The 17,367-nt window shown below is 42.2% G+C and overlaps 1 protein-coding gene across 5 annotated transcripts in view; it reads left to right on the top strand.

Moving 5' to 3' along the window:
* Positions 1-17,367, top strand: part of LAMA3 (laminin subunit alpha 3) — a 241,800-nt gene that overhangs the window by 49,400 nt on the left and 175,033 nt on the right. For all 5 annotated transcript variants that reach the window (XM_057527325.1, XM_057527324.1, XM_057527326.1 and 2 more), the window contains exons 3-7: positions 5,077-5,194; positions 6,466-6,584; positions 7,823-7,993; positions 10,502-10,593; positions 13,879-13,994. In XM_057527325.1, coding sequence (XP_057383308.1) covers positions 5,077-5,194; positions 6,466-6,584; positions 7,823-7,993; positions 10,502-10,593; positions 13,879-13,994 — 616 coding nt within the window. The remainder of the gene's footprint in view (positions 1-5,076; positions 5,195-6,465; positions 6,585-7,822; positions 7,994-10,501; positions 10,594-13,878; positions 13,995-17,367) is intronic.

Below are 17,367 nucleotides of genomic sequence, written 5' to 3'. Positions count from 1 at the left end.
AGGGGAGATTGGCTGCAGAGCTGGAGTGCTGGGCAAGAAGCCACTGCAAGTTGCACCGCAGTGGTAGGAAGAGAGAAACAGAGTCTGTCACTGCAGATGGACTCAGCAAGAATGAAAGGCAGCCTCCCAGTGTCAGGGCACATAATCCTGTGCTGAGTAATCTCAGAATCAAGTTCCTAAGATGAAAATGGGAGGGAAGCATTTTGGAGTGGAAAGTCCTGTCTGGTATGTGCTGGAAGATGAGTTGGTGGAATCCCAGAGCTTGTTAAATTAGGTCTGGGGGGCAGGTTTATGTAACATGCAGAGGGGACACACTGCGGCATGCCTCCCTTTGCTGCTAGATGTGGGATTTTTAACTGATGTGCTGCTTTAAAAGGATCACATGTTATCGCAGAACAGGATGAAACAAAACAAAGAGAGGTTCCCTCTGAGCTACCAAGGCTATTTCATTTATGGGGATTTGTACTAGCAGAAAGTGCAGCTTTAGAAACCAATGCGCTCAAATAACCATCGAGATGTATTATCACATAGCTCCCTACCTCTGGGCTCCCTGTAATGGACTTTTAGCATATTTGGAAATAATGATGTTTGGAACTTCTTTGACAGTTATTTTCCCCAGGATGAAACAGGTTAAATATTAAGTATCTATCAGGTTCAGTGGCATTGCTAATGATCAGTGAGTAGAATATACAAAGGTGCTGGACTTTTACACCTGCAAGATGTGGACACATTATTTCACCTCTCAAAGTCACAGTTTCCTCATCTGTAAAGTGGGGTTAATAAAATCCCACTTTCATTGTGAGAATGTTTGTGAGGTGCTTGACATAGTACCTAGAACATAGTAACCATTAGGTCACACACTATTAAATAAATAGGGTTTTTAGGGGACATGATATGATTATAGGATTTTGATGGAAGAGATTAAGAATGTTTTAAATGATTCCTGTATCCAAAAATGTTTCATTTGCATTCTCTCTTACATATCTAAAAGCAGTCTTATTTTGATGTGGTGTAAGAGAGATGTGCAATCTTAAGGGAAATATATTTGTTCTGGTTTTCTAAACTGGGAGTTCTTGGATTTCCTATGAATTCCTTCACTATGTAATAATGGTACATGTATTCTGGAAATTATTTCTCCTTCCTTTAGGTATTGCTTTATGGTTTTCAGAGTACCTTACAATCCCTAACTAGCTTTCTTTTTTTAGCATCTTCATTGGAGTATAATTGTTTTACAATGTTGTGTTAGTTTCTGCTGTATAACAAAGTGAATCAGCTATACGTATACATATAACCCCATCTCCCCTCCCTGTCACGTCTCCCTCCCACCCTCCCTATCCCACCCCTCTAGGTGATCACAAAGCACCGAGCTGACCTCCCTGTGCTATGCAGCTGCTTCCCACTAGCTATCTATTTTACATTTAGTAGTGTATATATGTCAATACTACTGTCTCACTTCGTCCCTTCGTCCCAGCTTACCCTTCCCCCTCCCCGTGTCCTCAAGTCCATTCTCTACGTCTGCGTCTTTATTCCTGTCCTGCCCCTAGGTTCATCGGAACCTTTTTTTTTTTTTTTTTTTAGATTCCATATATATGTATTAGCATACAATATTTGTTTTTCTCTTTCTGACTTACTTCACTCTGTATGACAGACTCTAGGTCCATCCACCTCACTACAAATAACTCAATTTCGTTTCTTTTTATGGCCGAGTAATATTCCATTGTATGTATGTGCCACATCTTCTTTATCCATTCATCTGTTGATGGACACTTAGGTTGCTTCCATGTCCTGGTTATTGTAAATAGAGCTGCAATGAACATTGTGGTACATGTCTCTTTTTGATTTATGGTTTTCTCAGGGTATATGCCTAGTAGTGGGATTGCTGGGTCATATGGTAGTTCTATTTTTAGTTTTTTAAGGAACCTCCGTATTGTTCTCCATAGTGGCTGTATCAATTTACATTCCCACCAACAGTGCAAGAGGGTTCCCTTTTCTCCACACCCTCTCCAGCATTTATTGTTTCTAGATTTTTTGGTGATGACCATTCTGACTGGTGTGAGGTGATACCTCATTATGGTTTTGATTTGCATTTCTCTAATGATTAGTGATGTTGAGCATCCTTTCATGTGTTTGTTGGCAATCTGTATATCTTCTTTGGAGAAATGTCTATTTAGGTCTTCTGCCCATTTTTGGATTGGGTTGCTTGTTTTTTTGATATTGAGCTGCATGACCTGCTTGTATATTTTGGAGATGAATCCTTTGTCAGTTGCTTCGTTTGCAAATATTTTCTCCCATTCTGAGGGTTGTCTTTTTTGTCTTGTTTATGGTTTCCTTTGCTGTGCAAAAGCTTTTAAGTTTCATTAGGTCCCATTTGTTTATTTGTGTTTTTATTTCCCTTTCTCTAGGAGGTGGGTCAAAAAGGATCTTGCTGTGATTTATGTCATAGAGTGTTCTGCCTATGTTTTCCTCTAAGAGTTTTATAGTGTCTGGCCTTACATTTAGGTCTTTAATCCATTCTGAGTTTATTTTTGTGTATGGTGTTAGGAAGTGTTCTAATTTCATTCTTTTGCATGTAGCTGTCCAGTTTTCCCAGCACCACTTATTGGAGAGACTGTCTTTTCTCCATTGTATATTCTTGCCTCCTTTATCAAAGATGAGGTGACCATAGGTGTGTGGGTTTATCTCTGGGCTTTCTATCCTGTTCCATTGATCTATATTTCTGTTTTTGTGCCAGTACCATACTGTTTTGATTACTGTATCTTTGTAGTATACTCTGAAGTCAGGGAGCCTGATTCCTCCAGTTCCGTTTTTCTTTCTCAAGATTGCTTTGACTATTTGGAGTCTTTTGTGTTTCCATACAAATTGTGAAATTTTTTGTTCTAGTTCTGTGAAAATGCCATTGGTAGTTTGATAGGGATGCATTGACTCTGTAGATTGTATTGGGTAGTACAGTCATTTTTACAATGTTGATTCTTCCAATCCAAGGACATGGTATATCTCTCCATCTGTTTGTATCATCTTTGATTTCTTTCATCAGTGTCTTATAGTTTTCTGCATACAGGTCTTTTGTCTACTTAGGTAAGTTTATTCCTAGGTATTTTATTCTCTTTGTTGCAGTGGTAAATCGGAGTGTTTCCTTATTTTCTCTTTCAAATTTTTTGTCATTAGTGTATAGGAATGCAAGAGATTTCTGTACATTAATTTTGTACCCTGCTACTTTACATGAAGTTGGATCATTTTTTTCCAAGGATGGGTAGACACTCTGAGAGCGTTAATCTGGACCCAGGGAAGCAGATTTTTCAAGATCAAAGAGCAAGTGTTTGAGACAAAACTGGCTGAACTTAGGGTTTTCAGTAATTGGTGTGACAATTCTTCCTTCCACAGAGAAGTAAGCAAAGGGGCTTCTTAGAGCAAAGGATAATCTCTGTGACCAAGATCAGTGGTTCTCAAAGTGCGGTTGAGAACCCATGGGGTTCCCAAGACCTTTCAGGAGGTCCACAAGCTCTTAGGTCCTTTTTCCTATTACAGATCTATGGGAGGCCAGAGTTTCTTCAAATACTTCAACCAAAACAACATATTACAACAAACTGAAGAAGTGGCTATGAGAATCCAGCTGTTTTCTATGAAGGCAGACATTTAAAGAGATTTTAAAAATGTAAATCAAAGCCACTCTTCTCAGTATAATTCTTATGTTTTGGAAAATATAGTGTTTTTTTCATAAAATATGGTATTTATGTTGACATGTAATGGTTTATTATTTTAAATGAATTAGTAATATGTATTTTTAAAATTTCTCAGCCTTAATTTTTAATATGGTATTTCTTAATTAATAGACATAGCCTACATAAAGAAAAGCTTTTTAAAGTCCTCCATAATTTTTAAAAATGTAAAGGTATCTTGAGACTAAAATTTGAGAACCAGTGTCCTAGAGATTTTGGCTTCTAGTGTCGAGTTGGGAACATTCACAATCAACTAGTAGCTCTGAGACTTTAAAAAATATATATGACTCTTACCATACTATTGTATGTGAAAAATATAAAGATGAAAATCCCTTATTTTTTTTTTCTCTAAGAAATAAAAGGATCCCACAGGGTCTGAGTACTGCCTGTCTCTCTAACTAGATGAGCTCATTGTTGAAATGGCTCTACTGGGCTAGTTAATAAGGTGGCAGAGTCTTCTTCTGAAAGTCACTGTTGAATCTCTTCCTTGGGGTTGGGGAGTGTGGGGTGGGGATAATCCTCCCTTCTTAACATGTTAGCAGATTTGTTTAACACCCATGTTTATTGTCATGACCAATGAACTCATACTAGGCTCTTTGATAAGCATATAGACTCTCAGGGTTCACAAGTCAAGCCAGATATAAGTTTTGAGAGAAAGGGGTGGGAGTGGAGTGCAGGGACTCCTGGGGTCCATCATGGAGGCATGTTGGGATTCAAGAGTGGGAGGATGAAGAAACTGGACCAAAGCCACGCTTCATCTCTCCCATACCTTTGCATTGTCCTGGCCATGGGCAAAGAGTGATGAGGATGAACAAGAAAATCAGTAAGAGGGAGAGAAATCAGGAAAAGAGGGGATGAGTGGAGATGGCACAGGAGAAGGAGGTGCTACACTCTACCAAGCAGCCGCTCAGGTCTCAGTTCTGCAGCCATGAGCTCTCCAAGATCTGGAATCAGGGCTGTGTCACTCACGGGAGACGCTCAAGGCTGTACTATCGGCTCCTGCTCCTGGAAGAGCTTAGCCCACGATGATTGTTGTTTGACATCAGACTTCTCTGAATGTACAGACTTGAAGGTGCTGTGTAGGCTGGTTGAAATTCAGGGGTATAATGATTAAGATGTGACAAAGATTAATGTATAGATTCGGTGGAAAGAGAAAAAATGATTATTTTGGTTTTGAGCATGATAAGCTTGAGAGGCTGCACCCAATTAGAGATGTCCAGTAGGCAGTTGGAAATGGGATCTGGATCTTGGGAGAGGTGTGGCTAGATGTGTTGCCTTGGGAACCAGCATCATATAGAGATGATGGAGGGTGTGGACAGATGCGGCGACTTGAGTAACTGTATGTCCTTTGCTTTATCAGCTTTTCCAGGTGGCCTATATTTTAATCAAATTTGCAAATTCTCCTCGCCCTGATCTTTGGGTCTTGGAAAGATCCGTCGACTTCGGAAGCACCTACTCACCTTGGCAATATTTTGCTCGTAAGTAATCTAGCCTACCATGTTATGAGGGGTTTGAATTATTGGCAGCAGATCAAGACTGTGGGTTTAAGTAGAAAATTAGTCTCTCAGTGTGGCTAGTCAGGGGCTGGTCAATTTTAACTTCCCAGGTTACCCTTGGAACATCCCTATTTCTCAAGCCCATTTGCATGAATTCCAAGGATACACATGTAGAACTGGGGTTGAAACACCTCTTATGATAATGGTTCTTGCTACTATTTAGGGGGAAGCAGTGTACCTATAACTGGGCCGTAGCTTCAGTCCATTTCCTTTTTTTTAATATATATATATTTTTAAAATTTTATTTATTGTATTTATTTATTTTTAGCTGCGTTGGGTCTTCGTTGCTGCATGTGGGCTTTCTCTAGTTGCTGTGAGCAGGGACTACTCTTTGTTGCAGTGCATGTGCTTCTCATTGTGGTGGCTTCTTTTGTGGAGCATGGGCTCTAAGCGCACGGGCTTCAGTAGTTGTGGCACGAGAGCTCAGTAGTTGTGGCGCATGGGCTTAGTTGCTCTGCGGCACGTGGGATCTTCCTGGACCAGGGATCCAACCCGTGTCCCCTACATTGGCAGTCAGGTTCTTAACCACTGCACCACCAGGGAAGTCCCTATTTTTAAAACTATTTAATTTATTTATTTGGTGTGCCGGGTCTTAGTTGCAGCAGGCGGGCTCCTTAGTTGAAGCATGCGGGCTCTTAGTTGTGGCAATTCATGTGGGATCTAGTTCCCTGACCAGGAAGCAAACCCGGGCCCCCTGCATTGGGACCGTGGAGTCTTAACCACTGCACCACCAGGGAAGTCCCAGTCCATTTCCTTTTACGTAGAGTTAGGAACTAAGCTCCATCTTTATGGATCCTGCCTTTCACATTACTTACCTTGACCTTGTCGTCTTCACTAATGAAGAATGTCTGGGTCTCTGAACCCTGTGACAAATTGAGGTGGACAGGAATTTGGCTTACAGAGGCATTGGGTTTTCCAGGAATGCTCCTTAGAGGGTAAACTTGCCTAATGAGGAATGAGGATTTAGAACCATATCTCCAAACATTTCTGTTGAAAGTCACGTGGCCTGAAATGGCTTGGTATTTTCTTTTGTGAATTAAGAATTTCATTCTAAACTTCTGTCTAAAAATATTAAATGCTTCTCTGTTCTTTCCCTTTCCATGTATATTCTTAAGTAAACATAAGATTTCTTAAGAGATTTACAGCAAGATGATAATATTTTATTTTACAATATTAACGTGTTTCCTTCCTAGATTCTAAAGTAGACTGTTTGGAACAGTTTGGACAGGAAGCAAATAGGGCGATCACGCGAGACGACGATGTACTTTGTACTACTGATTATTCCCGGATCGTGCCATTGGAGAATGGTGAGGTAAGCAGATTTGGGAGGACTTGAGAGATAAGACTCAGAAATGAACATGAAGATGCCACATTTTTCATAATTGTGAAACTTGCACTTTCAAGGAAATCTAACATAGATGGAAAGGAATCACATCGAAGACTCCCAGATTGAGTTTGGGTTGGAAATCTTTTTTTTTTAAATTGAGGTATAATTGACATTGCAAATTCTGTTTGAGGTCTAATTTTCCTTGGGAATTCAGGATTTTGGATTCACGGCCCACAGGTCTTGAACTCTTTTTTCTGGTGGACTATTTAGAAAGTGGGTCACTGGTGATTGTGGTGAAGACCCCTCCCACTGCTTCACAAGCACATTACCTCCCATAAGAGTGGGGATAGGAGGGGTTGGTGGCAGAACTATTCCCTGATCCTTTTTGGCAAGATGGGCATCATCTGTAGGGGAGAAAACAATTGCTGTCTCATTGGGGTTGCGTGTGGTCCTTGTGAAGTCAGCCAGGCTGTTGTTAGGGAAGATGAGAAAAGAGAGTGGGGAAAATCAGAGAAGCATCCCATGGAGTGAGTTTCAAATGAACTTCTTTAAAGGGTGTCAGTCTCGTTCTCCTTAGGTAGAGAGATCTTTCTTGAGCAGCTGTATCTAGTATCTTCCAGTGATCGGTCAGTGTTTCATGTTTCAGTAACTAGTTGGGACTTGGACTTCATCGCCTCAAGCATTAAAACAAAACCTGGGGGACTTCCCTGACGGTCCAGGGGTTAAGACTTCACGATTCCACTGCAGGGGGCGCGGGTTCGATCCCTGGTCAGGGAACTAAGATCGCACATGCTGCGTGGTGTGGCCAAAAAAAAAAAAAAAAAAAATTGAAACCTGGGTTTTATATAGATTTTTTTTTTTGTCCTCTTCACTGTCAACTTTATATCCAAAGGCTTCCTTTTTTCACCCTCTTTCGGGATTTTAGATTACTTTAGCTTTGTTTCTTTGATGCAGCTTGACAAAAATTGTTTCTTTATATTTGTAGATTTTAATGTTATCCTTTGAACATTTCATAGTGTTTATAACCCCACAATGACAGTGATAGAACAAAGGGTTTGTAAATGAAATGATTTACAAAACCTGAGAGCCCAGGTTTTGAAACATCTAATGACTCAAAGAAACCAAGTAAGTGTTTGGGGGCATGTGAGTTATTTTTAGTTACTTGCAGCTAAATTTTGATAAAAGGACTTTTTTCCCCCTCTATGTGTGTGTGGTTCTTTTAGGTTGTGGTGTCCTTGATAAATGGTCGTCCAGGAGCAAAAAATTTTACTTTCTCTCACACCCTGAGGGAGTTCACCAAGGCAACAAACATCCGCCTGCGTTTTCTCCGAACCAACACTCTTCTTGGACACCTCATCTCCAAAGCACAGAGAGATCCAACCGTCACTCGGCGGGTGAGTAGTGCTTTTAAGTGCCAAGACAGCAGCTTTTGGTACCTTGTTTGCTTATCAAATTCATTGCCTCGAACTCTTTCAAGTAAACTTTATAGCCAGTAATGTCATAGGCGTAAGAGTTGTTCTTGTCTGAAATATTAGATATAGCTTAGAAGTTTGGTGGTTAAAGACAAATCATATTCAGAGAAGATGAAAGGCAAAAGAGGACAGCCATCCTGGTATTAGTCTGCTATTGTAACAAATAATCCCCAAGTCTCAGAGGCGAACACAATAAAGGTTCACTTTTTGCTCATGTCACAGTCTAATGTGGGTCAGCAGGTGGGATCAGCTCCACAGAGTTATTCAGGGAACCAGGCTGTTTCTCTGTACAGGCACAGCCATCCTGTAGAACCTCAGGGTCCTCCTCTGCACCCCCTGCACCTGGTCAGCAGATGAGGGAAGAGAGAAAGAGCATAGGGAGGAACCATCTCCTGACCACGGAGCCCACTTCCATTGGCAGGAACTGGTCGTAGAGCCCCGTGGAGGTGCAGGAAGCTGGGTAATGTAATCGAGCCAAAGCAGAGGGGTGTGGGCATTGGTGAGCAGCAGTACTCTCTCCACTAGTGTTAGACGAACATCATTTACTCTCAGTGTCAGGACGGTACCCTGTCTCCTGGGCACAGAGGGAACCAGCAGAATAAATATCCCGAGCTCACTCTTCTCCCACTCTCTGATTCCCTCCCAGTTCTTCCCAATGGTCAAACCTAACAGGAGGCCAGAGAGCAAGAGGCCCTTGTCATCCCGTAAAGTTTAGCCCCAGGACAAAGGGAAGGGTGGAGAGGGGAGGAGAGTGGACCTGGGAGGGTGAATGGAAGATGCCAGCGTACCTTATAGAGTTTGGCTTCTTAGGTAGGTAAGTCAGGGGGCTGGGAAAGGAAGGGAGAGAGAAAAGTTAAGTTTTGCTACAGTTTTGAGCATTTTCCAAAAAGGCCAGTCATCTGGAGTGTAGGGGGCCTGTTTTCTGACTTTTTAAGCCCCGTTAGCTCCCTCTGAGCCGTTGTATGTAGGAACTACCACTGGATCCAAGAACGCAATTTACAAGGGCGAGCCGGGCTTTCTGATCAACTGCAGCCAGACTGCGTTTCCATTCCTCCGGGTGTTTTGAAGCCTCGCCACAAATGTACCTCACCACCTTTTTTTTGTCTTTTTAGGGTTGCAAGATTGGTACTCGTATGTATGTAGATTTGTTTTCACTTAGGTGAACGTAGTCTTCTCTATTAAGTAATCTTTTGTGGAGCGCATCACATATATAATCTTGACACTCCCTCCCCAGCGGTCTAGGTTGCTTCTTTAAGTGGACGAGCCAGGATACCAGGTGTCCTATCACACGTATCATGTGTGCTGGGGTGAAGGCTGATGGAGGGCTTCTCTCTTGCTGCTGCTGCCCTAACCCATGTGTAGGGAGAAATTTCTGTGGTGATCAGCATGAAAGCTTCTGAGTGTGAACTTGTCACAGAAGCCCTCCAACGCTGAATTTTATCCATATTAACAAGAGGGATTGTTGATGCCTTTAGACTAAGTAAGACGTTGCCGGGAAGCTAAGACACTTAACAGCTTTCAGGGAGGAGATGAGAACAGAACCCCAACCCTGAGTGACTGTGGGGGGAGGTTTAGGATGACTAATCTCAGCAACAACGAAAAGATACAAAACCCCTCTTGTCCCTGTGAATTCACAGACTTCCTCACTGACAGATATTCTCACTGGTGGCATGACCTCAGTGAGAAAGATGATTTTACACCCTCTGAATTCCTTACTGAGTCCCGTGCCTCCTGCCAAGTCTGAGAAGTAAGGGAGCTGGCGATGGTGCCACCTATGGTCACGAGTGGCGAGGCCTCCGCCTTGCTGGAGACGTGCCTTGTCCACGAGATGGCCTATGCGTATCGCTGGCCTGGTCTAGGGACCGAGCCTCAGCTGGGTCTGCAACTGTCTGGCCTTTTGGAGCTTGAACCTCTGCCTTGGGCTTTATTAACCCTGACCTAGCAAGGCTTCCGCAACTGCTAGCGGGTCCTGCCGGTCTCAGTGCTGTATCTGATCCATCTTTGTGAATATTCTCTCCTTTCCTGAAGCCTAAACACAGTAGTTACAAAAATTATGTTTTCTGGTAAAGAGATATGTCCTATTTATGGAACTCAGATTTACATTAAAAAAAAAAAAAAGAGAAACTAGGAAGCACTTAATCCCTTTCCCAAAGGCTATAGGGTATGATTCTTTTCCGAGGTAATTTCCCTCTGTGCATTTGATTTTTAAAAATGGACAAATTCAGCAGTGTGCTATGAAATTTGATTGGGGAATGTATTTGCTTTGTAAGAAAAGTTACACCCAAACGTGGTTCCCTTTTGTGTTGATGGAGGCTCAGGAGTACAGGATGGAAGGAAGCAGGGTCAATACAGATGTATGTTAAAGGTTAGTAAAGGAAAGTTCACGTTGGGGTTTAGTAAAACTGACACGTTCTGTTTTCTGTTCTATAGTATTATTATAGCATAAAGGATATCAGCATTGGTGGGCGGTGTGTTTGCAATGGCCACGCTGAAGTGTGCAGTGCAAACAATCCTGAAAAACTGTGAGTACATTGTACAGATTTTTCAGCTTTCTATGAATACATCTAATTGTTTCAGTAGATATTTGCATCCTATTAAATACTCCCTAAGTTCCTGCCCGCAACAAGAATGTTGCAATGTCAACAAGTAGGTGATGTGTATGTCTCCCCTCCTCCACCCCTACACTTCCCTCTCACCTGCAACCAGCCCATAGCAGACATAGTTAATCAATCACAGCACTCTATGCATGATCAGGTACAAAGCCACCCAAACCCCCTTCCCCCACCCCTGCTCCAGACACTGCCCCAGGCAGCCACAAATAATTGAGTAGAGTTGGCAAGAGAAATAATATTTGTTTGTCATCCCTGGTCTAGTGAGATCAGGGGTATATGTTTTCATATCCTTTTTCATCTTTTAAATTGTGGTGAAGTGCACATAATATAAAGTTTACCGTCTTAACTGTTCTTAAGTGGGGGTGGTTTAAGTTCACTAGTATTCAGTACACTCACATTGTTGTGCAGCCAAGAACTCTTTTCGTCGTGCAGAACTGAAACTTTGTACACATTAAACAGCAGCTCTGCATTCCCTCCTCCCAGCAACCCCGGGCAACACCATTCTACTCTATGAATTTGACTACTCTAAGTGCCTTCTAGAGGTGGAATCACACAATATTTGTCTTTTTGTGACTGGTTTATTTCACTTAGCATACTGTCCTCACTGTAGCACATGTCAGAATTTCCTTCCTTTTTAAGGCTGAATAATATTTCATTATATATACACCACGTTTTGCTTACCCGTTCATCTGTTGATGGACACTTAGGTTACTGCCATCTTTTAGCTATTGTGAATAATTCTGCTATGAACATGGGTGTAACACTGTTTTGCTTTTAATTGAGGTATATTTCACATACAGTAAGATGCATGGATCTCAAATATTAAGTGTTATGCAATTGTATACACGCGTGTTATCACCTTAGGAAGGATACTTTGAAGGGATGGAAATTACCAGACGCTGGATATAGTAATGATTGTCTCTCAATGTTTTATTTAAAGTCTCCAATTCCACATGAACAGCATTTACCAGGGGTACATTTTACTGTTAGTCAAATTCTGGTTTGTACATCATAAGGCCTAGCTTCATGGTCAGGCAGAGGTGCCAGCTACCAACTTACGTGGTGAGTTTGTGGCACCCTTCTCCCTGTCTAGAAACAATCCCTAAGGCTGTCAGCCCTCCTTCAGGGATCAGGTGGTGCTCTCTGAGATAGCAGTGTGAATCCATCAACTGACTAGCCCTTAATCAGCAAGGAGCTTATTAATGATTAAACCATCGCTGCCATGTAGACTCCTGAAGGGTAGGCCGTAAGGCACTAGAAGCCGGGTCAGGGAAGACCTGAGTTGGAACGAGAGGGGAGAAAAGAGGTCACTCTTGGTCCCTGAGCCTGAGATAAAGTGGTGCCACCTGGGAGAGGAGGGGAAGTCATCGGAGAGGGGTTGAGCTTCCCACTTGGAAGAGCTGCCAAGCCCCGTGCCCTTGGCAGACCTGGGGGTTCTGCACTGAGCAGTTTATTGCTCCCAGCGTGTGTGAGTGGAGAGGCTGTCTCCCCATCCCTCGGTGAAAGGCTCAGTTTGCCACTGGTCTGTATCAGCACAACTGCCTTGCCTCCCCCTGCCTGTTGTGACCTGCACAAATGACTCATGGAGGCCTCCATGAATAGGAAAACATCTTACATTGAAGGGGATTCAGTGACAATGGAGGGAGCCATGGCTGGACAATCAGAAATCAAGCAGAACCTATGATGAGGCAGAGGAGGATTTAATCAAGCATGGGTACCATGCTGACTTTGATGTATGGAAACATGGATGGATCACAGATTTAATTCTGAGCCTCCTGGCAGTCAACTCAAATAGGGAGACCTGCTCAGTTTCATATTTCACTATGATCACAATCTAAAAAGTAATCAGTTGTGTAGGAGAAGATGAGTGTTGATGCTAGGGCCAGATGAGAAATCTACCTGGAGGTGGATGGAGTGGCCATCGTGAAGAGGATTCTCCAGTCAACAACATCTTCAATAACATCCTTACAACTGATGCAAGGACAAATTTTCTACGTCAACCATCAACCTGGGCTGAGAGTCAGAAAAAGCAATTATTTGGTTCAGAAAAAGCAATTATTATGATTCAGACAAGTTCCCAGCTCTGTTTTCTTTTTCAGTGCTCAATGTGAATCTCCCTATAAGAATAGATGGACTCCACAATAAACCCCTCCTCCAAAAAAAAAAAAAAAGATTATTAGGACTATATGTTCTTCAAGCAATTTCCCCTAAATATTCTTTCAGTTCAGCTTGCAAATACGTCATTGGCAATGAGATGAAGTTGCATCTCTGACAAAAAGCCCATTTGGACTCCAGCTGTTCTGTGCTGCCAGTTAAATCTATGTCCATTTGCTTTAACGGGGAGCTGAGTTGGGAGAGGGAAGACGCCTTCCCGTAGAAGCATAACCATCCCACCTCCCCTCAGAAGAGTTGAGGGGATCCCCATGGGCACAGCCAAGAGTCTTCTTAGACTGTTTTGAATCCTCTTTCAAGCACAGACGAATGGACGCTCAGAGCTTGGAGTTCTCATCCAATGCCATGGCTACAACGATTTCATTTTAGCTCAGAAACGTTCTAAGGCAGGTGTATAGTTCTTTGAATGTCGATTTTTGTCTTTACCCCATTGCCTTGTTGAATAATCTGAGCTTTGGTTCCTGTGATGGAGCTGTTTGTTGGAGCTGGCATGGACTCTTGGAGCAGGGTCCTCTGAGATCTTGTTAGTAACTGTCTCTTGGATTTGGTGAATCTCTGCACCAGACTCCAGGTTGAAAGTAAGAAACCTGACCCACCTCACAGGACTACTCTAGATTTTTGTGAAGATGTTGATATTCAACACACCTGAGTACACTCAGCACTTGCTTGCTCTTGTGTTGATTTATTGATATATAACATAATAGAGAAGAAACAGCTGGGACTTTGGAGTCAGACAAACTTAAGTTAGAAATCTGGCCCTCGGTTTATCATCTCCTGACCTTTGGCAAGTGTTTAAATATCTCCGGATCTTAGTGTCACCACCTGTAAAATGGAGATAATAAGCGGGATCATGGGACTTGAAATAGCATATGCAAAGTGCTTTGTTCTCATAATCACTTAATGGTCCCATGGGTGACCATGATGACTCAGTTTTTCACACAGGAGCAACTGATCTTATACTTCAGTTAAACAAACAAACAAACAACTTTTCAGTAACTGAGATGTGCTTTGCTACATGCCCAGGTTTCGGTGTGAATGCCAGCACCACACCTGTGGGGAGACATGTGATCGCTGTTGTGCAGGGTACAATCAGAGGCACTGGCGGCCTGCCACTCGGGAGCAGAGCAATGAGTGTGAAGGTGAGTGCTGGGGGAGGGGCGCTAGGAAGCGAGGCCCCACCCATGATCCCCATCCCCTCATCTCTAAGGACTGATGCAGTGTTTTCCCCATGCTCGTGAAGAGGGCGAGATCATGCCAGTCTTAGGGACTCAGAACTGTCTGATGCAGCAAATAACTCACAGACTGGAGGTAACAGTGCCCCACTCTAAATTCAGATACAAATATGAGAACAAAAATAACAATAGCGCTTGTTAATATATATTAAGCATTCACTATATGCAAGGATTGGGCTTTGACAATTGGCCTTTCTTTTTAGCAATCTAAAATGTGTTGCAGCCACTATTAAACTGTAAACCCTTATCATTTCTTAGGATGTGATACTGAATTGGAATCCTAATTATTCTGAGGACCGAGACTCAGAGCAGGTGGTGAGATTGATGTCTAAACAGAGAGCTGGAAGTATCGAGGGAATAGGGCTGAGGGGGATGCAGGATGGAGGGGACCAGAGAAGGAAGGAAGAAAGAGGAGAGGCTGCTTTTAATTATGGGCACAATATAAAGTAAGAAAACTGTTTTATTTAAAAAAACAAGCCCATGATATCCAACTGAAAATTTTCTTTTAAACCCATCTTCTTAGAAGGCCATATATTTATTCCAATTGCTGGAAACCTTTTTGTAACTTTTAGTTATTGGCTTTGGAGACTGTGGCCTATTTTTTCTGAATATTCTTAGCATTTGAAGACGGATTTGCTTTTTTGAAATGACCAAAAGGCGTTTGGATCCAGGTTTGTTGAACTAGATGTGTAAGAAAGAATCTATACTTTATACTTTCTGGCCAAATAGTTCTTGTAACTTTAAGAGATAAGACTGATGATCTCTGTGACCAACAAAATTACTTAAAATGCATTTCCAGTGGGGAATTCTGAGCACGCTTTGAGAGATGCTAACATTGGTGTTGCCCAGGGTGAACGCTCAGGTGATCTCTAGGTCCGGGTGGTTACCCGGATGGCCATTCTCACTTTATAGTCATAGTTAACAGGTTCCTTTGCAGTGAATTCCCGACTCCTCACCCCTAGATAATAGGGCCCCAAAGAGGGAAAAGTAATAATCAGGGGTTGTTTCTTCCAGTACTTTCAGGTGCTGGTTTAGGATACTTTGATTGAATAAGTGTCATCACATGAATTCCAACATTCATCGTGTGGTTAGTTTTCCAGACTAATGGAACCGCTCAGTGAATGACAACGCTTTACTCCAACACACATATGACAAATCTTAAATAATTTCCTTTCATAAGTTTTTAACCTTTTTACACTTGCCACAATGGTTAAAAATTAGAAACAGCCTATGGAAATCAGACCTGTTAAGATATTTGTTAGATGCTTTCTAAATTGCATTTGAGTTACTGCAATTCAAAATAAATAGACTTCTTAAGAAATAACTGATGTAGTAAATGTAAATGCTTAGAGTTTTTAAAAAAATCATGGCACCACTGAGGAAATGAAAATAAGAAAGGGCTCAGCCTGTTAAAAACAGGGTAACTTGGGGCTTCCCTGGTGGCGCAGTGGTTGAGAATCTGCCTGCCAATGCAGGGGACACGGGTTCGAGCCCTGGTCTGGGAAGATCCCACATGCCGCGGAGCAACTGGGCCCGTGAGCCACAACTACTGAGCCTGCGCGTCTGGAGCCTGTGCTCCGCAACAAGAGAGGCCGCGATAGTGAGAGGCCCGCGCACCGCGATGAAGAGTGGCCCCCACTTGCCACAGCTAGAGAAAGCCCTCGCACAGAAAGGAAGACCCAACACAGCCATAAAAAAAAAAACAAAAAAAAAAACAAAAAAAAAAACAGGGTAACTTGAAAATCTAACCCTAATAGATTTATCCGAGAACTTGATTAAAACACATAAATTCCTAGAAAGACTTGGAAAATTGGATCTAGGTGGAATGTAGTGAATATATATTCTGCCTAAGAGAGAATAAGTGTTTTACTTGTTAGATCTTTTTTCATCTTGGCAATGATGGGGTTTAAATCATATTTTCTAATTTTAGAAGCATCATACATTACTTGTAGATAACTTGGAGAATTTTTTTAAAAAGTAAAATCATTAATACTTTTACTACCCAAAGAGAACCACTATTAATATTTTGTTAGGTATTTTAGTGTTTATTTCATGCATACTTTAAATGCTCAAGGGTATATTATTTATACAATTTTATCTCCTGAGCTTTTTCACTTGATATTTTTAAATATTTCCCCATATCATTAAAAACTCTTTGACATCTTTTTTTTTTTTTTTAACTTTGGGTTTATTTATTTATTTATGTATTTATTTTTGGCTGTGTCGGGTCTTCGTTTCTGTGCGAGGGCTTTCTCTAGTTGTGGCAAGCGGGCGCCACTCTTCATCGCGGTGCGCGGGCCTTTCACTGTCGCGGCCTCTCTTGTTGCGGAGCACAGGCTCCAGACGCGCAGGCTCAGTAATTGTGGCTCACGGGCCTAGTTGCTCTGCGGCATGTGGGATCCTCCCAGACCAGGACTCGAACCCGTGTCCCCTGCATTGGCAGGCAGATTCTCAACCACTGCGCCACCAGGGAAGCCCTTTGACATCTTTTTTGATGGCACCTATTCAATAGTATTGTCATTCTCTGGATTCAAGTGTATCTAAAAAGTGTTTGAGTACTTACTGTGTGCTGGGGACGATGCTCTATTACAGACAAAACAGGAGCAGTTCTTGACTTCATAGAACTGACAAGCAAGCAAATATACTGTTGTTTGCTTAGCCATTTCCCTATAATTAGATGTTAGGATTATTTCCAATTGATCACTATTATAGATAGTGCTGGGATGAAAGTCTTAGAGTGTTGACTGGGAACAGGTTTTGGAGTCACAGAAAGACAAGTGAGGATTCTGCCTCTCTTACTCGTGAAGTCTGTGACTATGTGCACGTCCCTTAACCTCTCTAAGCCTCAGCCTCCCCATCTGGGCTACAGGCATAATAGCACCACCCTTAGAAAGTTATTGTGTAGATTAAATGAGATAATGCATGTAAAATGCTTTTCACAGTGTACCAAGAACTCAGTTATTCTTATTTATTTATTTATTTATTTATAGGCTGCCTTGAGTCTTAGTTGTGGCACGCGGGATCTTAGTCGTGGCACGTGGGATCTTTGTTGAGGCACGTAGAATCTTTTCTCGTTGCAGTGCGTAGGCTCTTTGTTGTGGTGCACGGGCTACTCTCTAGTTGTGGAGTGTGGTTGTTCTCTTCTCTAGTTGTTGTGGCGCGTGGGTTCCAGAGCACATGGTCTCTGTAGTTTGTGGCAATGCAGGCTGTAGTTGAGGTGCATGAGCTCAGTAGTTGTGGCACTCGGGCTTTAGTTGCTCTGCGGCATGTGGGATCTTAG

The sequence above is a fragment of the Balaenoptera acutorostrata genome, chromosome 13 (assembly GCF_949987535.1).
Source record: "Balaenoptera acutorostrata chromosome 13, mBalAcu1.1, whole genome shotgun sequence".
Taxonomy (NCBI): Eukaryota; Metazoa; Chordata; class Mammalia; order Artiodactyla; family Balaenopteridae; genus Balaenoptera; species Balaenoptera acutorostrata.
This window is presented reverse-complemented; position numbering and strand designations above follow the sequence as displayed.